At 37.1% G+C, this 27510-nt stretch overlaps 2 protein-coding genes across 8 annotated transcripts in view; one reads left to right on the top strand and one right to left on the bottom strand.

Annotated features, from left to right (window-relative positions):
• PPP2R3B (protein phosphatase 2 regulatory subunit B''beta) overlaps nucleotides 1-6362 on the top strand; it is a 127527-nt gene extending 121165 nt beyond the window's left edge. For 2 of the 4 annotated variants that reach the window (XM_036745429.1, XM_036745431.1), the window contains exon 14: nucleotides 5092-6362. Coding sequence is in view for 2 of the 4 variants with exons in the window: in XM_036745427.1 (XP_036601322.1) it covers nucleotides 5092-5233 (142 nt within the window). In the remaining 2 variants the exon portion in view is untranslated. The remainder of the gene's footprint in view (nucleotides 1-5091) is intronic. The other 2 variants (XM_036745427.1, XM_036745430.1) reach the window with 1 other exon arrangement.
• Nucleotides 6203-27510, bottom strand: part of LOC118838197 (cohesin subunit SA-2-like) — a 120998-nt gene continuing 99690 nt past the window's right edge. For 3 of the 4 annotated variants that reach the window (XM_036745423.1, XM_036745424.1, XM_036745425.1), the window contains 4 exons: nucleotides 24431-24630; nucleotides 13308-13467; nucleotides 11498-11579; nucleotides 6203-9109 (listed from right to left, as the gene is read on the bottom strand). In XM_036745423.1, coding sequence (XP_036601318.1) covers nucleotides 9098-9109; nucleotides 11498-11579; nucleotides 13308-13467; nucleotides 24431-24630 — 454 coding nt within the window. In that variant the 3' untranslated portion in view covers nucleotides 6203-9097. Of the gene's footprint in view, nucleotides 9110-11497; nucleotides 11580-13307; nucleotides 13468-24430; nucleotides 24631-27510 lie in introns of those variants that run through there. The other variant, XR_005009592.1, reaches the window with a different exon arrangement.

Here is a 27510-nt window from a genome sequence, read left to right as displayed (position 1 = left end):
ATGCCTTTCATAGAGATCTCATTTTAGGACCTGTATTGGAATCAGTGTGCTCTCTCCCTCATGTACATCCACATCTTATTATTAAAGGAAACCAAATTTACAAAATAGCTAAAATAGAAAATAGTCACATTATAAACCAGCTATTTCATAATCAATTATATCTGTACTAAATCTAATCCCGGTAACAGTTTCACAAATAATTTGACAGTAAATATAGAAGTGGTTAAAAAACTGTAAAAAAATTAAAACTATGTTCTAGGTTCTCTGTGATAACTTTAGTCAATAACCAAATAAACTTCCTAAAGAAAACAATTAAAACATGGCTGTCACTAAAAGACAAGTAAAATTTGTGTTCAGGATTTTTGTATTGTTGGGAGGACAGGATGATAGACCTTGTTATTACTATTCTTAGGGAAGGTTGTGTGCACACAGTGATACTTCCTGGTACAGGGGCAACTAGGAGGCACAGTATGCTGGGCCTGGAGTCGGGAAGACCTGAGTTCAAATGCAGCCTCCAGCACACAGCCCGAGTGTCACCTAACCTCTGCTCCTACCTCCCAGGATTGTTGGGGGATCAAATGAGATAGCTGTAAAGAGCTTAGCACAGTGCTTGGCACATAGGAAGTGCTTAGTAAATGCTTATTCTCTTCCCTTTCCACTTTGTACTGAATCTCAGAAGAAAAAAATGAATGAATCATGCCTGGAAGGTAGTTCTAGAGAACAGCAAGGGAGAAAGTTTAACAGTGAAAATGAAACAACTGGATGAATAATAAAAACAATTGCTGGCATTTATGTGGCATTTTCAAAACCTCCCATGGGATCCTCACGATGACTCTGGAAGATGTGTGCTGTTGTTGCTCCCATTTTACAGATAAAGAAACTGAGGAAAATAGGTTAAATGATTTGCCCAGTCACACAGCTAGTAAGCATCTGAGGCAGGATTTGAACACAGGTCTTCCTGACTCCAGGTCCACTGTTCTATGTGTTGCACCCCCTCACAGCCTACTAGGGTTAAGATGGTAAGCAGATTCGTAGATTTTAAAGAGAGAGAAAGGAATAAGAGAAAAGAAAGAAGTAAAATCCAATGGAGTCTGATGTAGAAATTCATTAGCTTCTGTGTATAGGCAGTTGGGTCTGGTGGGCTTTTAACAGTCAACCTGAAACTCTTCTTTGGCCTAGGAGCAGACCTGTTCTGCCAAGGATGCCTGGAACAGCGATGGTCCAGGGCATCTAGGTCATGTCTCCTAGGTTTCTCTCAACTGATCAAGAACCAATATTTATATACTCTTGACAATTTATTTTTTATATGATTCAAGCTGCAAAAGCAGGAGTAAATGCAAATGCCTAACATTTACCTTCATGCTAGGCAATAAATATACAAGAGGAGGAATAGATACAGGAAGAAAATATTTTACTTCTTTTCTTGGGCTAATATTTCATCTAAATTGTATGGGGCAAGAAAAATTTCTTTGCCAAATTTTTTTAAGAATTTATTAGAATTATAGAGAATTCTATAGAATTAAAGAATTATAGAAAAAAATGTGAAAAATAAGCATAGTTGGGGTTTACAAGAGTTATTGATGTTTTCAAGGTTAACATATAGACAGACTTACCACAAGAAACTATTCACTTACTATATATCAGAATGCTAGAGAATAGATAGACCAGGGGTGGGGAACCTGCAGCCTCAAAACCAGAGGTGGCCCTCTAGGTCCTAAAGTGCAGCCCTTTGACTGAATCCAAACTTCACAGAACAAATCCCTTTAATAAAAGAATTAGTTCTGTAAAGCTTGGACTCAGTCAAAAGGCTGCACCCAAGGACCTAGAGGGCCATATGTAGCCTCGAGGCTGTAGGTTTCCCACCCTGAGATGGATCTTAGGCACCACCTTAGAACAATTCAGCACAAAAGCTTATGGAATTCATCCCTCTTAGTAAAAATGTTATTTTCCCAATGTAATTTTTTTCTAAGGTACTTGTTCTGTCATTCAAATATGGTATGAGCTCCATCATCACAGAACCCCTGAACCTCTACCTTCGTTCCTTCTCTTCTTCCATTAGTCTGCCGAGCATGAGCTTTCACCCTCCGTGCCAAGGCTAACCCTTCCATTTGTGTCCTAAACGCATCCTCTCTCAATTACTCTGGTCCTTCACTGCTATTATTTTCTAGATCCTTCCCCTCTGCCAATAAATATGGCCAGGTCTCCTTATATTTTTTTAAACGAACAACCAAAATAAACCTTTCCTAAACTCTGAAATTTCTACAAGCTCTATCATCCTCCCTTCTTTTTTTACTAAACTTTTAGAAAAAAATAGTTCCTTCAGAACTGCCTCCACTCCCTCATCATCCACTAAGTCTTCAAAGCTTTTTAGTGCTTTTCTCCAAGGTTATCACCCGTGCTTTTTCTTCCTTTGTGTACTGTCTTTCTTTAACAGCATTTCACCCTGTGGACCACCTCCCTCTTCCTTGATGAACCACCTGCTCCTTCAGTTTCCATGTTCTAGTCTGCTTCTCTTCCCAGAATCAGTGTTGACAGGAAGTTGAGAGGCCATCTAGCTCAACAGAGAGAGAATCCCCTTTTCATCGATGATAAGTAGTCATACAACTTGAAGATATTTGGTGAAGGAATCATGGAATCACAGATTTACTGAAAGTTGAAAAGCTACACCTAGTCTAATCCCCTCATTTTACAGAGGAGAGAAAAGGCCCACAGAGGTTGTGACTTGCCCAAGGTTACACAGACAGTAAGTACAGGAACCCAGGACTCTAAAGAAATGAAGACCCACTATCTCCTAAGGAAGCCCTATTCCACTTTTGGATAGCTCTGTAAGGAAGTTTCACCTAACAAACTTCAGTTCGCCCAGTTCTGCCTTCTAGGGCCCAACCAGGACACTTCTGATTTTTCTACCACATGACACACATTCATGACTTCCCATCACCACTTGGAATTCCATCCTACTCTTCAGATGCAGCAAGTTCTGAACTGAAATCTCCCATTTCTGTTGATGTGGTAGCACCACATCCAGTCAGTCATTTCTGTCAGGATTAACCATGTGGAGCATATAGTCCCACCCCACATTACAAATGAGGAAGTGAGGGGTGAAGGGCCTTACCCAAGGTTCCACAGGTAGGAATACAAATAGATTTTAATTTTGATCATCTCAAAATCCAGCGCTTTCTACTGTACCATGCTGCCTCTCTGACACCACTGACTTCTAGTTAACATTCTGTGGTGTAAACTCCTTCAGAGCTTGCCCACCATTCTCCTGGATATTATCTTTCCAGTTATTCCTTGTTCTCCTTCCCTGATTTCATCACCCATATTGCACCCCGTTTAGTAGGGGTGCCCCCCAGGGCTCTCTCTGGGACCTTCAGTGGGTCTGTGGCTTTAACTCAAAAGATCTATATGGTACAGTTCTAGTCTGTCCCTGAGCCCATCTTGCATCACCAACGCCTGACAGACATTTCAAACTGAATGTCCCAGAGACATGTCAAACTCAGCAATGTCCCAAATGTAGCCCATTATCATTACCCCCAAACCCATCCTTCTTCCACACATCCTATTTCTTACACAGAAAAGAAGAAAACTCAGAGGGAGACATGGATGAGTATAACAGCTTTGAAACTGTTGAATTTATTATACTTTTTTAAAAAAAAAAACAAGCTGCTGTACATACGTCATGGGTTTATATGCAATCTTTTTTTCTTTATATATGGAAATGTTCACTTTCTTGGCATTTGTAAAGTCTAGAACAACAAAAACTTGCCCATTTCATCAAAGGCACCATGATTCTTCCAGTCTCCCAGGTTTGTAAGCTCAACATCATCTTTAATTCCTTATTCTCCCACCCCCTACATATCTAATCAGTTGTTATATCTTGTCATGTTAGCCCCACAGTATTACTCACCCTACCTCTCGGGCCCTCATCACCTAAATTATCACAGTAACCTCCTCACTGGTCTCACTACCATGTATTTGTCACCACACACTCACCCACGATCTTCCTTAAACACAGATCTGACTATGTAACTCTTATATTCAGTCTCTAATGGCTCTATCTTATCTCTTAGAATATAAATTCTTTTAAATGGCTTTTAAAGCCATTCACAACCTGGCCTCAGCCTTTCTCCAGTCTTGCTGTATGTAACTTCACATCTCCACGTACACAGGACACCCTGCCCGTTTCCATGCCTCTACACTGGCTACTGCTCAAGCCTGGAATGCCCACCCTCTTCGTTTCTGCCCCACAGAACCTCTTCATTAAAGATGCAGTTCAGCCCACCACCTTCTGTTATAGAAAGCCTTTCCTGATCTCTCTGCCACAAACTTTTTACTACTTGTATTTACCACCCTATATACAGGATGTACCTAAAGTCTTAATGTGGTTTTAAGCTTCAATAGGTTAACACTTTATAGGGACTCCCTGTATGCTTATATGTGCTTGACTCCATTAGAATTCTAGTAAACTCCTTGAGAGGTAGGGATTGTTTATTCATTGTCTTCATATCCCCAATGCCTAGCATAGTGCCTGGCACTAGTAGGCACTTAGTTGGTTGATTTTTCTCCTACTACTTGTATGATCCTTTGACCACTACCAAATTGAAAATTTTTATTCTTGAATTTACAATGCAGATATAAATTTTCATACTGCATATAGATATCACAAAGCAGAATTATAATTACTTTATCTAAATTGGTATTTTAGCATAAGTATTCAACTTAAAACTATGTAAATAGCACCTTAAGGTTTGCAAAACACTGCAGATATCTTAATTCTCACAACCTTGTGAGGTAGGTGCTGTTACTATCCCTGTTTTACAGGTGAGGAAACCAAGGCACAGAGAGGTTTAAATGATTTGCCGAGGGTCACAGCTAGTAAGTATGAGGCCAAATTGGAACTCAGGTCTTCTTGACGCTAAGTCCAACACACTGTTCACTGTATCACCTAGCCACCTGTTTTAAAGGGTGGTTGTTTAAAAAAAAAAAAAACGTGAAAAACAAATCTACCCTTAAATGTCTAACATTATCAAGAATGAGGTAGACATTTTGTTTTGAAAGTCTTATCTTCACCACAGTCTTTTCTCCTTTCAGTTACGAAGCAGAACTGAGTCCTATAGATCAGAAGGCCAATGCATTAAAATTTCAGTTGGATAAAAGACCGTTCTTTGAAATGCCTTCACCTCTGGGTGATGTAGATTTGGATGAGTATGAAGATGATGTGGAGACACTATGATTATGACCCAGCATAGAAAGACTGCAGCAGGTCTGCTACGACAGAAATGATCAGTGGCTTTGTTTCCAGACAGTAATAGTTTTTTTGCGGTACAAAATATTTAAATACTTTTTAAAGAAAATGAAGTGCATTTTTATGGAATGATAATTTTGTATTTATCCAGTATTCAAGCTTGTAAAATAGGCATTTATTTATAGATGGTGCATATTTCCTTAATTGGAATAATTTTGTGTTCTCGAAAGCCTCTGCTATCTTACAAGATGAGTATGCACCATTCTTTCCAGTTAGTATGTAGTATGCTGACACCTTGGAGCTCTAAAGCTGTGGAAAAACTACCTATGACCCAGGAGTAAGAGGTTCCTCATTTAGGATCTCTAGTGCTTTTGCTCCTAAAAGAGGGAAAAATAAATTAACATCTTAGCAGTAACCTGGCAAAAAGAAAATGTATGGTGGTAGTTGTATTTTTAAAAGCTGTCACTGGTATAGTTTAACCTGAAAACTAAGCGTCCTGGCGCACACAGGAAAAATTTAAGTTTTTAAAAACTGGTTTCTCCCTCCTGTTTATGCAGTTCCATACATCAGGTTTACTTTATTGGTGTATACCATAAAAGTACTTTTTAACATCTGAAGTTGGTTATATACTCAATATTCTGGCTGGATATTTTTACTTTCTAGAGAAGGGATTTTTTTTTCCTTGGCTTTTTAAAAACATATTAATGTTACTTGATCCGTGATGTGCACTAATATGTTGTGGGCATTTAAGGCTTCTATTTCTTCCTCTTTGAAAGGTTAGTTATTGACACATTCCATAAATATACAAACAAAAGTGTCACAGCAGCTTGAAATTCTGGCACCTCATCTGCCTATCTCTATGGCAAGAGAGTGTGTACTAGAAGGGAGATTTTTGTTTCAGTTTCATAAATCATAAGGTTGTAGTGCCTTGAAATGTACATAACAGTACACAAAGAATTTGGGTATAGAACGTCTTCAGCAAGTTTATTTGAACGTTTTCATGTAAAATGTACAAAAAGATGTAAAGTTATTTTTGTTTGCTGTGTAGATCAGTTTAAAAATGTTTAAAAATCATGTTTGTATTTTCAAATAAAGCATTTAAAGATTTTCATTCATGTATCCATTTGTTGTAATATTACCACAGGTATGCCTACATGCAGTGAAGTATTTTACTGTTTCTGGACACATCTCATAGCTTTACATGGAAATATTAACACTGGGTAGTTTGACACAATTTTTTTGGGAAAACATCTTGGCACCAAAACCAGAATCCTCCATTTTAATTTCTTGTGGAAAACCTTAGATGTTAAACTACAAGATGGTTACTGATTTTTGTTACATTTATGATGATCCTAAATGCAACAAACCAAACCAATTACATAAGGAAAGCATATACTCTGCCACTAACCTCTGGCTTGTACTGACTTTAGGAGCAAAGATTTGCCAAGTAAAGACAGCCAAATAGTAAATGCATGTTAAAGCAACAGAAATACAGCCCTTACAACCATTACCTGACAATGTTCTAAACTCCTTTCAAGCTTTCACCATACACTCTATCACCCCTAACACCTCAAAAATATCATATTTCTCTGAATGTGGTTGAACTTAAAAACCTTGCCAATATTCCTTTTCAACCATACAGACTTAGAAGACCAGTCTGAGGATAGCTCTATGTCACCCTTTCTGCTGGCTTTTGAAACTTGGAAAAAAACAATGGTATACTTCCCCAGATTAACACACATTGTAACTTCAGATAATACTATTTACTTGTTCATTAGAAGAGCATCTACCAAGGGTAAACTGCATTTTGGAACACACCATTATGGATTACTTGCCTGTACTGTTGGCAAGAAACTGAATAGTAACCATAAATTCACAAAAAAAGCAACTATGCCACATGACAACTGATCAAATTCATCCAGATCAAACCAATCCACTTATGTTCCTATATGCAAAACAATGAATAATTCTTGCCTATGCATCCCGTGAAGACAGGGGAACAATCTCTTTGATCAGAAATATCAAATAACTGTATCTTCTAAATTTATTCTCACTCTGTATCTTCTAAATTTATTCTCCCTATAGTTAAGGCAATGAGTCATATGGTCACTAATCCAGCAGCTGTTTTGTTGCTTTAAATATTACAATCAGACAGACAGACACACACACACACACACATACACTTTTTTTATGGGAGAGGGGGTTGGAGATAAGAACACAATACTTTGGCACAATAAACTAAAGAGATAAAGACTACAAATGCAGAACACTGTTTTCACACTAACGAAGTATATATAAACTTTTCAACTGTGTATAAGCTGCTTCCTCACCACTCCTGGGAGTCATATCACAAGAGTATGAAATGGAGTCCAATATCTGGAAATATGCATAGAAGCCCTTAATACAACAAACGGTCATTCACATTTAAGTGCTTCCAATGTGACAGGGGTACCTTTAAGGAGCACTTTACCTTTTCCATAGTGCAATAGTCTGGCCTCCCTAGTTTTCCTAAACTTACTTCCAGAATCCATTATTTTATCATATTATATAAATACTCCCTCAACCAATGTAGATGGCAACCCTTAATAACTGGTCTTTATAAGTTACTGTGGCTGAAATAATTGAAATGGGGACCATATCTTAATTATGAACCCTTCTGACCTTAGCCAGATTGGTCCTTGGGTAACATACATATAGTTCACTAGGCATACACTCAAAAAGTCAAGTCAAGGTAGCTTAAATGTTTCATTTTTTTTCCCACTGGTCTGTTATAAGCACCTAGTGTATAACAGGCACTTGATAAATATTTTATGATGATTATAAAACAAGGATCACAAAAACATGTCCACCATCACCCATAAGAACTGTGGTTTGTTTTTTAAAAACAAAGTGCAGAGACAATCATGTCTTGCCTTTCCATCAAATAAAGGGAAAAATATAAATGAAAACAAAATATTTGAACTTATAGTCCACAAATAAAATGTGAGAAAAAAAACCAGCCCTGGATACTTCCTGAAGAAATCCCTCCAACTGAAATTTCAGGCATGGGTCAGAGCTCTCTCACCTAAAATACTTTGTTCTATTTTGTGTGCATGCTATATAACGTGAGGGTAGAATATAAACCCCTTGAGTGCCGTGATGCTTTCTTTCATTTTAATCTGGTTTATGTTGTTTGTATAAAAGTACTAAATAAATATTGGTTGAATTGAAACCACCATAAGTTTTCCCATACCCAATGGTAAGAAGGCAGATTTCTGGTTTTGTTTTCCTTCAAAAATAGTTATCTACTGTTTATTCATTTAAAGAATGAAAACAGGAGACGGGAAAAGAGAGTCTTTCTTTTAGGTTGTCATTTCTGAATTCCACCTGTGGAGAACTGAAATTTAATAATAGTAACTGATACCTTACTGTTAAAAAGGGGGCTCTGCTTAATAAATGTGATTTTTGAATAACATTCTTAATATAACCAATATCTTATGTATTTTTTTTTTATAAATACCCATAAAAACAGTAACACTGTTCCATTTATCACCCATGGTACTGTTCTGTCAAGAATGTCATTTCAACTTATGTTTTCACTGAAAAAATAAACTTTAGGCATGGTATGCCTGTACATAAAATAAGCCAAGGTAGGTGAAAGGCTACCCTGGAGTAAATTCTGAGGGAATTTACTTTTCTTTGGACCTGAAACTTCAAGAGCCCAAAGAGCGCAATGGTCCAGGATCCAGTGACAGTCCCACTTCATAAAGTTGCTGTTTCTACTCGTCCACATGAAAGTCTGAAAAAATTAAAATGTTTCTGTTGTCTCCCCAAAAAGAGCAGTTTTTGATCTTCACCACTTTTTCAGCTTTTTCATAAGTTTCCCTACAAAAAAAAAAAGATTAATGATAAAGTAAACAGTGAAATGAAAAGTCTTTAGAAAATAAAAGTAAGCCTCTTTTTATTGTGACCCATGCCACAAGACCAGGTTACAGGTGAGACCATCACATTAAGAAGTCCAAACAACTTTACTTAGAATCCAGAAGGGACCCATGCTATACCCAACTTTGAACCTAAGGAATTGTAATATTCCAAAGCATTAAAAAAAAAAATAAAGATTATCACCTCAGACAACTCTGGTTCTGCGTGTATGAATATTTGTATATGTTAATGCAAATGCCATTAGTAAGGTTATTTTTACTTCCAGTAAAAAGGTCAGGTGTCTGACAACATTAGGACTAAAGAAGTAAAAAAAAAAAAACCCACCTTAAGGAACCTGTTAGATGATGACAAGAATAACTTGCACTATTATGCTATAGAGAAGCTAACCTCTTGAATGCTGATGACAGAAATTGTCAGCATATGTACGCAAAACCTCAAATGGATCTCCAATATTACTGTAGATACTCTTTCTGATGATGCAAACCCACCCGTACTGCTCATCCCATGTGCATGCCCTTGTCTGTGTCCTCTGATATTTTCACTGAGAGGAGGGGTTCTTTGCTTTCTCCAGATACTATGAGGATGCCAGCAGAGCACATCTGCTTTTGACAGGTTATCTCTGGCTCTTGCTATGTAGCCAGCCCACAGTCTTTTTCAAATATACATTTCTTTGATGATAGCCTGTACTAGTTTACATATTAGGAGCCTACTCACATCTTGTGCCTCTTCACTGCCCTCCAGGTAATATTCATTTTAATTCTTCAGAGACAGTAAGGTTTCTTGACTCCCCATCAAACAAATGCTGGTGTAGTTAACAGTCTTTGAAAGATTAACATTTGTTTCTGAGAGAGGTCTGAGATCATTAAAAAAATTGTGCATTTTCATTAAGGCAATCTGCCGGGTCCAATATACTTTGGGATGAAGATTCTGAAACTTGGTTCAACCTAGATAAAGTCATTTGCAAAGAGGAATACCACTAGGTCTTCACTACCCTTAGGCAAGGGATCTTCACCATTTTTCTTTAACAGTGGCAAAGCCCATGTACCCCTTCTCAGAACGATGTTCTTAAATGTATTAAAAAAAACCAGGATGGGGCAGCTAGGTGGCACAGTGAGTACAGCACCGGCCCTGGAGTCAGGAGGACCTGAGTTCAAATCCGGCCTCAGACACTTGACACATGTACTAGCTGTGTGACCTTGGGCAAGTCCCCAAGTCCCCAACCCCAACTGCCCTGCCAAAAAGCAAAAAAAAAAAAAAAAAAAAAAAAAAAAAAAACAGGATTATGAAACAAATGAATCATAAATGAATTACTGAATTACCTAATTCAACTGACATTTTTTTTTAAGTTTATGGATTTCAACTTATGAACACTTGCCTTGGAGAATCAATCATCAGCTAGGGGCTCTGTTGGTCTTCCAGGGCAGTGAATCATAAGTACACATTTCTTATAAATCGGCATCTCAAATTCAGCATGTCCAAAACAGAACTCTGTCTTCAACCCACCCCCTTTCTTGCCCCCAATCGAGTCATCTTTGACTACTCACTCTCCCTCACCCTACATATGTAATAAGATGCCAAATCCTGTTGATGCTCCTTCCACAACATCTCAGAAATCTCCCTTCTCTCCACTCACACAACCACCATGCTTGTTCAGAGACTTATCTACATGCACTATTGTTAATTACATTAGCCCCCTAACTGGTCTCTCTGACTTAAGTCTCTTTCCTCTTTCCAGTCCATCCAAGGAGACATTCATAAGGCTTCCTGTTACCTCTAGGTTCAAATACAAACTCCTCTGCTGGACATTTAAAGCCTTTCAGAACTTAGCTACCTTTTAAAACTTAATATAATTTATGCCCTCTACTGTTGGGCACATATGACCCTCAATCTCCCATCTCTGCACTAGAGCATGCCGCCCCTCATGTCTGGAATAGATTCCAGCCTCACCCCTGCTTCAGAAAATCCCTAGTTTCCTTCAAAGCTCAACTCAAATGCCCCCTGCTACATAATACTTTTCATGAGCCTGCCAGTACTGACTACTGACCACTCCCCCACCCCAAAGCTTTGGTTTATTTAAATAGGTCTATCTCCCCCTTCCATAAAATGCAAGCTTCAGGTGCCATTTCATGTTTGCCTGGGTATCCTCAGTGCCTGGCACTTAGCTTAACCAATCATAACATCTCTGCTCTTATCTTTCAAGGAATCTTCAATAATTTTAATCTATGGATGGGAGATATATTGCAAGTCTTTAAGTCTTCTAAGTCCCACAAACTTCTCAAATACTCAAAGAATCTGGTCAGGCTTTTCAAAGTTCGCAACCTAATCAGTTACCTCATCCGTTTCAAGTACATCAATATCTTCGTGGAAGTCCTCTGCTAGCTCTTCAGGCAGCATTTCAGGGGAGTCTCCCATCCTGTAAAAATTAATGTAAAAATGGAACACTTGGCCTCAGACCATGAACTCTACCCAGGTCACCCCCTTCCCTGCTAACAGAGTGAAGAAATAAAAGCCTTGGATTCTTGGGAGAAGTTTGGTGTAAATATTTATGTTTCTTTTAAAGACAAAAGTATGCTTTTTTTTTAATTTGTAAGAAGTAGGCCTGGATTATATTTTTTAAAAGATTTTAATGAAGAGGGGAAGGCATGTTGTCCACATGCTACAGTATTTCAACAGGGAATTCTGAACCAATTAATAAATTACAGTTCAATGAAATGTCATTTACAGCATTAGTAGCATTTCAGGAAAGCTCACTTTTCTCCTTTCCTGGTTCCAGTGGATTTGCCATCTCTATAGATGGGAATTCGTTCTGGTCTTCATTGGTGCTAAGGCCCCCCAATGTTTAATGTTAAATTTTCTAACCCTGCCAATGAAGCCAGCACCACTGACTCCTTTATCTCAATTTCATCAGCAGTTTGCAGCGTCACATAAAAACAAAAAGCGTTATCAGGGAGGGGCGCCAAAACCTCCATTTAAGCAACACACTGCTTAGCAGTTAGACACCCCAAACAATTCCAGAAGCCAAAGATCTCTCACCTGCTCTAAGCATCCTTATTGTCCACTGCAAGAGTTAGGAAGGAAGAAAAATACAACAACCCCATTCTCCTGGTAATATAGATGGTACCAAGATCTGAGCTTTTATCTTAGTACAGTAAGTACAATGCCTCAACATTAAGTGGAAAACAGAATACAGATGAACTGACATTATCTTCTGGAAAGAAGTTTCAAAGTAATAAATAAACTTCTTTTATATTTAAATTTCAAGCAAGGAAAAAACTATTTCTAATGCCCTATTTCCTCTACTCCCATCCCCATGAAGACCTTCCCACACTCTAATAAGACACAGTGAGGTTCCAATGTAGATCTTAAACAAAGGTAGCGTTTACTTTGGGAACAATGTTTCAGGGGCTAAGCAGTGACTTAAATAGTCCAGGCTGCTCAGGCATTGACTCAGGTGATTCCTGATGCTGACTGTTTAATCTATAATACAATTTGTATCTTGGGCTTTTTTAGTATCTCATTCAAAAGAGACAGAATCAACTTACTGCTGAAAGCTACAGGAAATCAGATTTACTTAGCTACAAAGAATTTATATTTTCCATTTCTAAAAGCTGTCAGGGGAAAAAAAACCAAAACTAACTACCTTGTAAGGAGGCAGAGTGAAGGTATTCAAACACTGGTTAGTCCAGGGGTGAGGAACCTACAGCCTCTAGGTCGTCAAGTGCAGCCCTTTGAGTGAATCCAAACAAAATGGACTAACCACTGGGTTAGTCTGTAAGAAAGATTCCTACACTGGGTAGATTAATCCTAAAGATCTACCCATCACCGGTTTCCTGTCCAGTTATACAGGAGCTTTACTTTGTTGCCCTCCCCACCAATACAACTGATAGGATATTTTACCATTATATAACGAATAAAGATAATGCTTTCCTAGTGGCCAACAGTAGGATACAAAAAATTCCCTAAAGTTAATGGGTTATTTTCTAAATTACTAAAAAATACTTTCAGGAGGATTGTATCCAAGCACATTTTCACTCACAAGCTGGGCCAGGGCACAATGATTCAGCACATTTTCCACAAGTACACAAAAGGTCCAACTCAGTATGGTAAGAGGAAAGCCATTTAAGATAACCCTTCCCATTACCTGGGCATTGTGTCTTGCACTGCGGGGCTTGGCTCACCCATAGCGTTGTCTTCTGATATCACTGTTTTACTTTGCCATGAGAAATAAGAGAGCTGTGAATCTGACTGTAAATCTGTTGGTTGCCTTGAGCTCCCAGGAAGTGAAATATCCATACTGTTCCCTATACAGAAGCAAAAAGAAAGGAAATGTCAAAGGTAGAGAAAAGCAAAGCCAACCAAACTGGAAATGGTTATGGTATGGCTTCCTAGCAATGCAGTAAGGCAACTTGATTTAACACAGTTAAAATAGAAAAACTTAGGACTAGTTCTGGTTTTCCACTGGTTTTGCCATTTGACCTTTACTCTCAGTCTCTTAAACTTATATCACTACATCTTTCATTAAGACATACAAAGTAAAAAAGAATATGCAAAGTAAACTAGAGATAAGGGAAGCCATGACACAAGACTTTGTTATAACAGTTTCTCCTATGACTTCGTGAAGATCTAACCTAAATAAGGAAGTTGCATCACAAAAATGCTAGGCCTCTTATTTTTCGGAAGGAAAACTTTCTCTAGACAAGGAAAAGAGTTTAATATGCCAAGAGGCTTGGCATGCCAAGAAAGCTGACAGATGTGGTGGGAACAATGCATGATGGCCCTGACCAACGAAGCACATGTTAGCTTTTCTTTGAAAGTTATTTAAAATGCCCCCTAAGTTTAATTGACTCAGGCTACTGCTGCAGCTTCCTAGGCACTAGAGTACAAAATATCCAGAAAACAAGGGGCTGGAAGTGTTTGTTCAGACTTCGGACTGTAGACCACCAGAATGGCAAACACCAGGCACAGGAGAACTATACTCGGCCAAATCAACACTGTATCCTCAATGAATATCCCTCCCCTGCTAGGGCTAAGGAAGGCCCTTTTGTTCGCTTTTACAAATCTCCAAGGATCTCATTTTAATTTTCAGGTCTCAAACCTAAATCACCAGACCACCCTGGCCCACTCTATAACAACAGAGAAAATTAAATGCTTGTTAAAAAGAAAACATTAATCTTGTTGATACCAAGGCATAGAGGAAAGAATTCGACTATTAATTTCTTCTAAAATTCAAAGAAAGGAGGCTTATACCACAAGGAGGTCACTGATAAGAAGAAAATTCTCATGAGCAGCTCTTTCTGGGGTGGTAAAGCACTAGAAGCAAAGCAGACACCTACCTCCTGGGGAACAGCTAAGCAATCCTTAGTTAATGAAAGTAATGGGATATATGCTGTAAGAAATTATCAATATGAGGAATACAGAGAATAATGGAAAGATCTGTACAATCTGATAAGCTGGAAGAGGCAAGAAAATGATGTATGCAATAACTACAGCAATATGAAGTGACTATTTCATTCCCAGTAGTTAGCGCTCAAAGGATATGAACAAACAGTTATTAAAAGAACTGCAAAGTATTCAAAATCATACATCCAAATTACAAAAAATAAGAAATATGCAAATCAAAATAACCCTGAGGTTTCCCTTCACACACTGCAAACTGACAAAAATGACAAAAAATGCTGATAGTCTATGTTGCAGGGACTGTGCAATGAAGGCACACTAATACACTGTTAACAGAGCTGTGAAATGGTGTTACCATTTTGGAAAGCAATTGGGAATTGTACAAAAAATGTGACTAAAATGTCTATAACGTTTGAACCAGAGACGCCATTACCCCAAGGAAGCCATCCACAAGAAGAAAGCTACAAATCCTGCAAAAATGATAGCAAGGAAATGGAAACAAAGTATATGACCATCAGTTGGAGAATGGCTGAACAAACTGTGGCACGTAAATGTAAGGGCATATTATTTTACTGTGCTGACAAATAATGTATGTGATGAATATAGAGGAGAATGGAAGGATCTATATGAATTAATGTAGAGCAAAGTAAGCAGAACCAAGAAAACAATATACACAGTAACTGCAACTATGGAAACGGAAAAACAATCATACACCAAAAATTCTGAAGTAAATGTAACAAAATTATAAAGATCAAGCAGGACTGGAATGAAGAGATATGAGAAGCTACCCCCGACTCATCCCCTCATAGAGGTGGGAGATCCATAGATTGTTACACGTCACCTATGTTTTCAGATTTTTTTCATTGTATCAGTTGTACTGACTCCTTTCCCTCTCTAAAATATTTATTATATTGTATGTCTGTCTAGAAGGGACACTGGGAGAAATACCTGGAGTAACCATGATGATGTAAGAAACAGAAGACAATACTCTTTTTTTAAAAATTAATGTTTCAAAATTATAAAGAACAAGCATGACTCCAAAGAAATGACACAAGAAGAAACCCACGGTCCACTGTACTGCAGAAACGAGAGGTCCCAGAGCATGGTACACTGCATATACTTTCAGACTTTTAAATATACTGATTGCTTTTGCTGATTTTTTTTTTCTCCTCTTCTTTTTTTCCTGTCAAAAATACTATCTTAGGAGATGGCTCTCTGGAACAAGAGACAACTCCGGATTTTTTTTTTTTTGGTAAGGTTAGTGCGGTAGTTCAAATCAACCCCTAAAAGGACGGGTAGAGACCAGACTATGGACACCAGTTCACATTCTTGAACAATACTATAATTATTGTAATCTTTTCACAAAGGTGTCAGTGAGTGAGTGGCCAAAATTTGGTTGACAATGCAAAAGCAGGAACGCAAGAATTAAGGACCCACAGGTGAGGATAAGGAGTTAATTATGGTATCCCTGACTAATGGAACTCTTACTTGGTTCTATGCTCTTAACTGAGTTCTGAGTTTGGGTAAGTATATAAATGACAGTATATATCAGGACGCTGCTAGAACTATAGCTCTAGCGGAGAACCAGAACATGTGGTGGACATCTTGCAGTAGTACCTCCTTCTCACCCTCTGATGTAACCTGGTCATACCTGTAGATAAAAAGTACAAGCAAACAACAGTACAAGTATCTTGTGGGTAAGCTTGAGAATAACATTAACTATTCTGTTTTATTTTTAGCTCTGAGTTTTAAAAGATGGGCATTTTGTTCCAAAGAGCTTAGGGTTATTAAGGGCATTGAGTTATTCCTAAAACGCAAATTCTAGCCTGCAGTACTCATACTGAATTTGAAGCTCAGCCTATTATCAATAAACAAAGACGAAGATATTTGTAATTACGGACCAAATCTATAAGTTGCTCATCCAACTGCATACTTCTCTGGGCAGCAGACATTCTTCACCCACTTTGTCTTTCCTATGTGAATAGTTAGGCCAAACTCTTGAGTGGTTATGGAGTTTATTTAGATGGTTGTATAACATTTCAGGTTTTCATGCAGTCAGAACAATGTCAAATACAATAGCATCTGAAAGATCATCTATTGTGGAAATCCTACATGACAGTAACAAATAGCTCTGAGGAGTATAAATCTCCCCATTTAGTGCCTTAGTGAATATTAATAATGAACCAGTTGTCAAAGTTATCACTTCCAAGAAATCCAATATGATTTTTATATATGCAGACTCTTCCATGGGTGCTATATGGTTGTAAATCTTGGAATATCAGTCTCTGAAGAATTAATGTTGCAGGTCTCTCAAATCACTAGTAACTAGGAAAATGCAATTTAAAACAACTCTGAGGTTCTACCGCACACCCATCAGACTGGAAAAACTGATAATCGAAAGAAAAATGTTGGATGGGCTACGTGAATGATGCACTACTGGTGGAACTGTGAACTGGTATTGCTATTCTGAAAAGCGATTTGAGACTGTTTCAAATTTACTAGGTTGTGCACATCTTTTGACCTAGCAATACTACTACTAGACATATACCAAAGAAATTCCAAAAAAAAAAAGAAGAGGACCCATACATACAGAAATATTTATAGTAGCTTTCTTTGTGGTGGCAAAGAACTGGAAACTAAGAGGGTGCCCATAAATTGGGGAATGGCTAAACAAACTATGGTGTATGAATATAATGGAATACTACTGGACTATAAGAAATGATGAAGGGAAGAGTTTCAGAGAAAACAGCAAAAACTTGTATGAACTGATATAGAATGAAGTAAGCAGAACTAAGAGAAGGATTTACACATAAAACACTATAAAGACAAATAATTTTAAAAGACTAAAGAATTCTGATCAATATAGCGATCAACCACAATTTTCTGAGAACCCATGATGAAATATGCTCCCTCACTTCCTCACAGAAAGGTGACCGACTTAAGATGAAAACTGAAGCATACATAACATTTGGACATTCCCAATGCGGTTCACCTGACTAGACATATTTGTTATAAGGGCTGTGTTTTGGTTTTATTATTTTCAATCAAGGAAGAAGGTGCAAGGAAAATGGTTTTGTTAATTGAAAAAAATAAAATTACACCAAAAAAAATAGTGATAAACTTAAGTAGTATGTAACACATTACTGAGGAAGAATAATGCAAGACTACTGGTAAAAAAAGTTATCATCAAAGCTTTATGACCAGAAAAGAAGGCGAGCCAGGCATGTAGTGACAGTAAAGAGCAATCAATGGACAGTACATGTACTGATATTACACGATGTCAGTGGATCGAAAAAATGACCACCAGAATGTTACACAGAACGTGGTGGAGGATTTACAGGATGTGGAGGAGTCATACAGCGTAAGAAGGTATGGATCGGTTATACTATGCATTGGTGAAGACAGTATCCATAATGATAAGATCACAGACCCACTGAAGAATCAATGGGTTTCAATTTTACAGAAACTGCGGTATTATAAGAATAGCAACCATATAGCATCCTTGAAAGGTTCTGCATGCAAAAATTCCTAAAAAATTTCTTGAAAGAGTTACTTTGATGACTATTTCATTATTAATATTCTCCAATATTAACCTGATTTCGCTGACTTAGGAACCCGGGAAATTGGGTATTAATGATTATGACATGTTATGCTGTGACATAATCCATTAAAGTATAGTACTTTATAATTTGCACAATGCTTATGTAATTAGCTTACTTAATCCATATAAATAACCCTATGAGACAGGCAATACTAGTAATTAATGACCCTATGTTACAGGTAAGAAAAATGAAGCTCAGAGACTTACCCCAAAGTCTACACAGTTAAGTGATAAAGCCAGGCCTTGAATTTCTAAATTTTAATTACAAGTCCAGGACTCTTTCCACTCGTACCATACTATCAGAATTTAAGTTTTAGACCCTGCAAAATGCCTCACTTTTTCCCATTCAGAGTATTTTAAAATATGTCCAAGACAAAGGGTAGCTGCGGGGTACACACTGAACTAGTTATGTTTAAAAAATAAGGTAAAAATAACAAAAATAAAATTATATCCAAACCTTACTCTCTGCTATATAAGCAGATATTTAAACTAGATATTTAAATATAAAGAAACCAAGTCAGTAAACAACACTTAACAGAAATTTACAGTTTGTTGTATTGGGAAAAAAGGCTCAAAATAGTAGTAACTGTATTTAGTTAATAAATGTCAACAGTCCTATATTACCTTTGCTGCCTTCAGTTCATTTTCTATTTTATGTAAGTTAAAAAAAATTATATGGTTGGAATAAAATACCAAAGGACTCAGGATCATTGCCTCAGATGGCTGTCTAGTCCCCTCATTTTACAAAATGGTAGAGTGTGGACTATCTTTGGACTCAGAAGTCCTAAGCTCAAATTCAATTTTTACTACTTAAAATCTGTGACCTTAGATCAGTCACAACCTTCCTGGGCCTATATAAAATAAGGAAGTTGGACTAGATGGTGGTGTAGGTCATTTCTAAATCTAGATCTATGTTCCTATGAAGGCCAGTGAGGAAAAATGACTTGCCCAAGGTCATACAGATGGTAAGGACAGTGCAAAGATTCACACAGGAACTCACTAATTCTAAACTAAAACTTTTTTTTTTTTTACTACAATACTTCTCAAAGAATATCTGAGTGAAAGGATGTTACAAGCCAAGGTATCATCCTTAATTGCATCAAGCAAAGAATATCAACTAAAAGAGGGAAAAATAAAAGAAATTCTCAAGAGAAACCACAGAGAGCCAAAGAAAACAAGGTGTCAAAAAACAATCCAAAAAAAAAAAAGTCCTGGTACAACAAAAAATACTATGGATTATGAGAATGCCAAGAAAAAAAATCTCTAGAAGAAATTAATTCTGAAATAATTATAATTAGTACCCCATAAATAAGAATCAATTGATCACAAGAACCTCAAAAATAGTTGGAAAGGAAGAGTTAAGGGGCAAAATTGCTTTTAATAAAAAATTCAAAAATAAAACAGAATGACTGATTCATGAATTCAAAAAGTATCTATTAGGCACCTAAGATGGGTTAGAGAAAAATAAAACATGTCCTGACCCTCAAGAAGCTTAAATTTTATTGTGATTAACTGACGGCTTAAAACAGAAGCTTGAAAAACTTTATCACATAGACACCCTAAAAAAAGAATGTAAGAAGACAGAATTAAAAAGGTTTTTAAATGCTACAAAAAGTATCAGAGCAATGTCAAAAGAGAGCAAAATTTTAAGAATACACTTGAAGAAAGGTGAGGGGGAAACAGGGCTGCAAGAGAAAATCTGAGAATCACTGTTCTCCCAGAAAAAACATGCCAAAACAAATGTAATAGAATGATGAAAAAACACAGTATTTGAAGAAATAAAATTACCCAGAAATACTAGCAAACACAATAAAGATCAATAAATTAACAGAACAACATCAGAGAGGAACCAAGGTTGCAATTTGCCCAGAAATTTGACTGCCAAGATCCAGAGCTCAAAATTTAAGAATATTTCAAGCAGACAAGAAGAGATTATTTATTAAGAAACACCAACCAAAATGGCCTACTACACCATCAAAAGAGAGTGAAAGAAACAGCCAGCATAAGATATCAAGACATCAAGAATTTTTTAAAGTGCTTAAAGAATATTGAACTATTCTAAGTGTTGAAGATAGCCCAAAAAATGCAAAAATAGTCCCTACCCCCAAGGAGTTCATAATCTAGTGAGAAAGGGAACATGCCAACAACCACAGACGAACAAAATAATACAGGGTAAACGGGAATAATCTCACTAGCATTCAAAGGGACTGGGAAAGGCTCCTTGAAGAAAGTGAGATTTTAGCTGCGACTTGAAGGAAGCCAGGGAAGCAGGAAAGTGGGAAAAAAAGAGAACATTCCCATGAGGGACAGCCAGTAGAAACGGACAGAATCAGAAGATTAAGCATCCTTCCGGTGTGAGAAATAGCAACTAAGATAGTGCCACTGGATCACACAGTATATGAAGGAAAGCAAAGTATAAGAAGACTGGAAAGGCAAGAAGGAACCAGGTTATGAAGGCCTTTAAAAGCCAAAGAGTGAATTTTTATATTTGATCTGGGAGGTACTAGGGAGCCACTAAAATATACGAGAGGGTGAGGAGGAAGAAAGGTGGTGACACATTTAGACTTGCTCTTTAGGAAGATAACTCTGAGTGGAAGATGAACTGGAGTGGGAAAAGAACTAGGCAAGGAGATCAAAAAGAAGGCTATTTTTGACCAGCAAAACCACTACTAGGTCTATTTCCAAAGATGATTAGGGAAGAAGGACAAGAACCTATATGTTCTAAAATGTTTATAGCAGCTCGCTCTGTGGTACTGGAAGACCTGGAAATGGCAGGGATGCACATCAGTTGGGGAATGGCTGAACAAGTTGTGGTATATAATTGTGACAGAATACTACTGTGCTCTAAGAAATGATGAGTTTCATGATCTTAGAAAACACGGAAAGACTTGCGCAAAATAATGAGGAAGGAAATGAGTAGAAACAAGAAAACCATTACAAACACCCAAATGAACTACAAAGTTGTATGAAGGAAGATGCTATCTGCATCCAAAAAAAGAACTGATAGAGAGAAGTACGTATAAGAAGATTTTACATGTGGGTGTGGTACTTCCCTCAATGACAAGAAAGTTCAGAAGAGTCTGGGGTCAAAGAATGAGTTCAGCTTCAAACATACTGAGTTTAAGATGTCTATGGGACATCGAATTTGGACATCTCCAACTGGCAGTTGGAGATGGGAGACTAGAGGTCAGGAGAGAAGTTAGAACTGGATGAAGAAATCTGAGAATCATCTGCAAAGAGATGATAACTGAAAAATTAATGAAAACACCTTTTTTAAGAATGATTTATCTTACAAAATTGAGTGATCCTCCAGAGAATAAAATGGATTATCACGAATCACATGACATTATAGTGGTAAAAGTAGGATTAAGGGAGACAGGGAATTGGACTGGGATATAAGGAATATTAAAGAAGGGAATATTTCAAACAAAAGAAAGCTGGGGAAGGTTTCAGATTACTCACACAAAAAGAAGGGAGGGGTAAAAAACAACAACAGTGATTTAAGTATAGATAAGAAAAGACAAAGGAAGTATAATGGGCTGCAGGTAGCTAATGCTCCTGTCCCCTTCCCCCAGCCCCCAAAAAAGGGACAAAGATAGGGGCTGAACCAGTGATTTCATTAGTTCAGGGTACTCCCAGGTGAGGAAACACCTTATACCATTGCAGGCAGCCAACTTTTCTCAGTTATAGTCTTAAAGAGTTGTTAGAGAACACTGAGAGAGACAAGGAGGGAGGGAGATGAGACTCCTGGCTTCCCGGCCAACCCTCTATTGACTAGCCATGTTACTTATCTTTCAAAAAAAGGAAAAAAAGAAAAATTATAACAAGATTTGACAGAAGACATAAGCAAACCGTAATTGTAACCATAAATATGAATGAGAAAACCTTGTTCAGAAAAACCCCAAGCAAAGAAAAAGGAAGATTTGGATGTAATGAGCAGAATGGATTAGAGATAGAGAGCAAAATCAAAAAAACTGCTATAAATAAGAAATATTTAAAATGAAGAGATTTATAGAGAGTTAAAATAAGGGGCTGGAGTTGGAATTGTTTTAATTTTAAAAAGTAGGAATGGTGATCATGTCTCAGAAAGTAATAGTAAAAATAGATGAGAGAGGAGGGAGACTAAATTATGCTTATAAGCACAATAAAAAAATACAATAATTAAAATGCATGAAATAAATGACATAACATCTTAGTACTTAGAGGAAAAGATAAATAAATTACAAAAAGACATGCAAAATAAGACAATCTTTTGGGAATTCAACATGCCTCTTTCAGAGTCAGAGAAATCTAAAAAATGAATGATAAACAAGAAAAACATTAGAAATCTAAACAGAATGTATTTGAAACATTCATGAGACTTTTAGTAATTATTTAACAGAAATCTTAAATATATATTTCAGCATCACATGGCACCTACACAAAAAATAAGCATATCCTAGGGAACAAATAACACAGAAATAAAGAAATGAATATTTGTGGTAGGTTCCAATTTTGGCCATCAGGAAAGAAAAGCCTATTAGTCATTTCATGGTAAAGACAAAGGAAATGTAAACATAAATCAGGAACTGACAGAAGCAGAACGTGCTTACATCCTTAAATACAAGGTATCAGAATATGAAAAAACGAAACAGGTAAATTTTGTTTTTTTTTTCTTATAAAAGCAAAGAAACAATTCACTAAAATCTGAAAGTAAATTCACTGAAGATATGAAACACAGCAATTACAAACTACAAGACACAAAAGTATAATCAATAGGTGAAAACACAAATAACATTGTCGTAAGTAGATATTAAATATCCTTAAGAAAGAATAAGGGTTCTCCCTTGCAGAAGTGGAAAATCCACAGGTACTGAACACTGCATATATTTCTAGTTTTTTCCCCCAATGTATTGATGAGTTTGACTGATTTTTTTTTCTCTTCCTCCTCATTTTCTTTTTGTTTTCTTTAAAAGAAAAATTATTTGTTATAGGGGATGGCTTTCTGGGAGGAGGGGAATGAAAAGGATATTATGAGAAAACAAAAAGAAATCAATAAAAACTTATTTTAAAAAAGATGGGTTAAAGAATAAATCATAGACATGAAATAACTAAGAACCAGAAACAATAAAGAAAAGTATAATGATGCAAAAAAATGCACAATTTGGACACAACTAAAGCAATCCTTAAAATTTTTATGTCTGATTTACACTAAAAAAAGAAAGAAAAGACCAACAAATTAAGCATGAACCTAAAAAAATAGAATGTAAATGATGGGAAAACTCATTGTTGGAAAGGTTGTAGAGACCTAAGCATAGTAAAATTCATTACTTGTGGAACTGCAAATTGGTTGAACCAATCTGGAAATCAATGCAAGAATTACGTAAGAAAACAATGGAAATGTTCATAACTTTGCAGGAGGCTTAAATATGCACAAACAAGAAAAGCAATTTCCAAGGGGCAAATTATACCCCAAAAGGATTGGGTAGTAAGAAATTATCCATGTAAAAAAAAAACCTATCTTTAAAAAATGTTGATACCAGTGTTGTTTGTAATAATACAAAACTGGAAGTAAAATATGATTAGAAAATGGCTGGCCAAATTAGAAAGTGAGATAATCATGCAATATTATTATACCATAAGGAATAACGATGATGATAACAGTAATAATAGTTACAACAACAGTAACAGCAGCAAGCATTTATGTAGTGCCTACTATGTGCCAGGCACTGTGCTAAGCACTTTACAAATATCATCTCATTTGGTCTTCACAAGAACCCTGGGAGGTAGGTGTTCATTTTACAGATGAGGAAACCGAGTCAGAGTTAATTGATTTGCCCAAGGTCACATAGCTAGTAAGGATTCAAAGAAACCTAGGAAGACTTCCATGAAGTGACACAAAATGAAGAAAGCAGAGTCAAAATAACTAAATACATAATACAATGGTAATATAAATAACGCTGACATGGAGAAGCAAAATGCTAGTCAAACACCATTGTCAATTTTAGCAATATATAATAAAGGTTATCATACATTTCCCTCTTTTTTTTTTGTAAATAACTGATTTTTTTTTTCAGAGAATGTACTTTGTAAAGCGAGTTGATATGCTAGTTAGTGCACTGTCTCAAAATAAGTGTAACTAAAAAAAAGAAAATACCAAGAGGTATTTTCATCTTCTGGCTTTAAATAATGAAGACTAGAATGAAAGTTTACCATCTAAAACACTCGACTAAGCTGCCTGGGGTCGTGAGTAACATGAATATGACAAAGACAGGTGTCATACGTACCATCAGAAAATTTTCTCTTCGTGGCAAAGACTTTTGATCTGTCAGGTGGAGGCCATTCTCTAAAACTACTCGCTATTGTGCTTTCTGCATCATCATCAGTTCCTATCAGAGAGCTGCGATAACAGTACAATGGATGCCATTTTTCCCCTTTACAAGTCAACAACATGTGGTCTGTAACAAATTCCTGCAGGTAGTAATACCTGCAGGCAAGAGAAAATGAAAGTGAAACATGAAGCCCACATACTCACTTGATAACAACTAGAAATATTCACTAGATCACAGAATGTTAAAGCTAGAAGGAACCTAAGATACTAGGGATGAAGAAACTGGAGTCGAAAGACGTACAGTCAATCAATCAACAAGCATTTATTAAATGGCTACTATGTGGCATGCACTGTACTGAGGATAAAGAAACAGTCCCTTGCCCCAATGGAGCTTACATTCTATAGGGAGAGACAACATATATGAAGATAAGTATATATAAATATGAGATAATCTTTTGGGGAAGGCCTTACAAACTGCAGGAGAATCAGGAAAGGATTCATGTAAGAAGTAGTGTTTGAATTCAATTTTAAAGGAAAATAACAGATTCTAAGGGGCATATAGGTAAGAAGGAACTACAGTCCAGGAGTGAGGGAGAGCCTGTGCAAAGGCATGGTAGTGGCAGATGGAGGAGTATTATTTAAGACAAACAGCCAAGAAGGCAAGTTTGGTGGGAGCACAGAGTACTTAAAGGGAGTAATCTGTAATGAAATTGGAAAACTGGAATCTGATTGGAACCAGATTCTGGAGGGCTTTAAATGCCAAAGGAATACGTACTTGGTCCTTGAGAATAGAGAGCCACTGGAGTTCATCAAGCAGAAAACTAACATGGGCAAAACTGTGCTTTAGAAAAATCTCTATCAGCTTACTGAATAGTACAAGACACACAGGAAAGGGAGAGAATGGAAACTACTATGGCAGTCTAGGCAACAGGTGATGAGGTCATCCATACCAATCACACACCTGAAATGGGGTGGTGGCCATGTGAGTGGATTGAAGTTACAGACAAAAAAAAGAGACGTGGAGTTAGAATCAACAAGATTTGGCAACTGAATGGATACTTTAGATGAAGGAAAGTGAGAAACTGAGAATGAATCTGAGGTTGAGAACTTAGGCAGCTGGAAAGAAGCTTGTGCTCTCAACAGAAATAGAGTTCAGAGGAGGGGCAAGTTTGGGGGCAAAGACAATAAATTCTGTTCTGGACGTAGGAGTTTTTGCTTACAAATGTTTTTTGTCTGATGTTCTTATTGTTAACTAGAACCCCCAGAACAGTTAATGAAATGGTGACTAAGGTTGTTTTCAATTTCTTCACTTCCTTTCTTCAGTCACTGGCAATTTGAGAACAAGTAAATCCAGAGAGGATTTTTCCCCATATTTCTCCCCAGGAGAAAAGAAAGAGACTGGAAGGTAGAGCGGGGACTATAAGGATCAAATTAAGATTCTATGAGACCACATGCCACAAATCAGTACCTACATTTCTTCTATTATCTTGGCAATTCTCTTCCATCAGGACACTCCTTAGAAGTGGACAGTATAATTTCTGCTGTTGTTTCCAGACCATTGTCTACTATCATCCTTCAATGACTTTTCTTCTTCCAAACAGGCACTCGAATCATTTGTCAAGTCTTTGTCAGAATTGTGATTGAACAAAGGGAACAATGCCAGAACCAGAAATATGGGGAGTCTTTTGTATGCTATCCCTGGATGACTTTTCCCCTTTTTGAAGTCCATTCAATTTGTTTGTTCCACTTTCTCCTTATTCTTGTTTCTGCCCCTTAATGAATTTTCACCCATCTTTTTCAATGGAGCTTACACCTGGAGACACTCCAACACTAATGTTGAAGATCCCTCTAGCCACATGACCTCTCAATTCTTCAACCTACTCAACTTCAATGACCTCCTTTTCTACCTCACTTCAACCACAGACCAATATGGTCATACTTTAGTTCTCATTATCTCTTAAAACTCCATCTCTAAGATGGACTCCAACCTACAGGCAGACTCTGGAGATGGTAGAGTTTTAAGTTCTCCAGAACTATTAAGGCCACTTCTTGAACATGACTTCCTATCCCTCTCTTACTCATATTAAACTTAATCTTCAGCTTAATAATGGTTGAAGGTTCAATGGTCCCTTGAACCATTCCTATTTTCTTGTTCCTCTTCTCCAACTCTGGCTTGGTTTATCTTGCCCCATAGCTTTCATCTCAGAGCCAGAAACATATAGGTTAAGTCCTGCCTTTGCCACATATTGGCTGGACGCCACCAAGCTAGGCACTTAATCTTTCAGTTCTCTAGGCAAATAACTAAGTCTACAGGTTGAAGAGAAAGTGATTACCTGCATGGCAAAGGGAGTATCCTGTTCAAATGCCCTTGGGAAAAAGAAAAAGATTGAGAAATAGGGAGAATACCATAAAGAACAGACTCAGACTCCAACAGATCATGTCACAAAACCAGTTCCTACATTGCTTCTATTATCTCTGCAACTGTGTACCCAGAATCCTATAAAATAATTTTCCTTTTCCTTTTCACCTTTAGTAATGGTTCCAAATATTTTCTTCTCTCACCACTGATTCCACCTGTACCTTCCACACTTAACAGATGACTGAGAAGGCTACTTCATTTAGGATATTGAGACCATTAACACTCATTTCCTCAGCCTTGTTCCTCTATTACTCAAATCTTCTCAATATCAACCTCCCTGTCCTACTTCCCTCTAGTCAAGCATAAACCTCAGTAAGATTTGTGCTTCATGCCTTTGACCTCACTGCCTCAGATTTCAAGAAACTGCTCTAAAAGGCATCCCCTCACATTCACGCATTTTTAATCTGGCTTGGATCTTTCCTATCATACCAAGGTTATCTACGGACTTTCAGAAAAAGAGCAAGGAGGAGTCAAGTGATCATGGTAATGACCAGCCCTATTCAGTCAATCAATAATCATTTACCAAGTGCCTATTACAGCCCAGGCACTGTGCTAAGTACTGGGGATACAAGAAAAGGAAAAAGACAGTCTCTACCCTCAAGGAGCTCACAATCTAA

The sequence above is a fragment of the Trichosurus vulpecula genome, chromosome 2 (genome assembly GCF_011100635.1).
Source record: "Trichosurus vulpecula isolate mTriVul1 chromosome 2, mTriVul1.pri, whole genome shotgun sequence".
NCBI classification, from domain to species: Eukaryota; Metazoa; Chordata; class Mammalia; order Diprotodontia; family Phalangeridae; genus Trichosurus; species Trichosurus vulpecula.
Note: the sequence above shows the minus strand (reverse complement) of the source record. Positions and strands in the feature narration are given on the sequence as shown.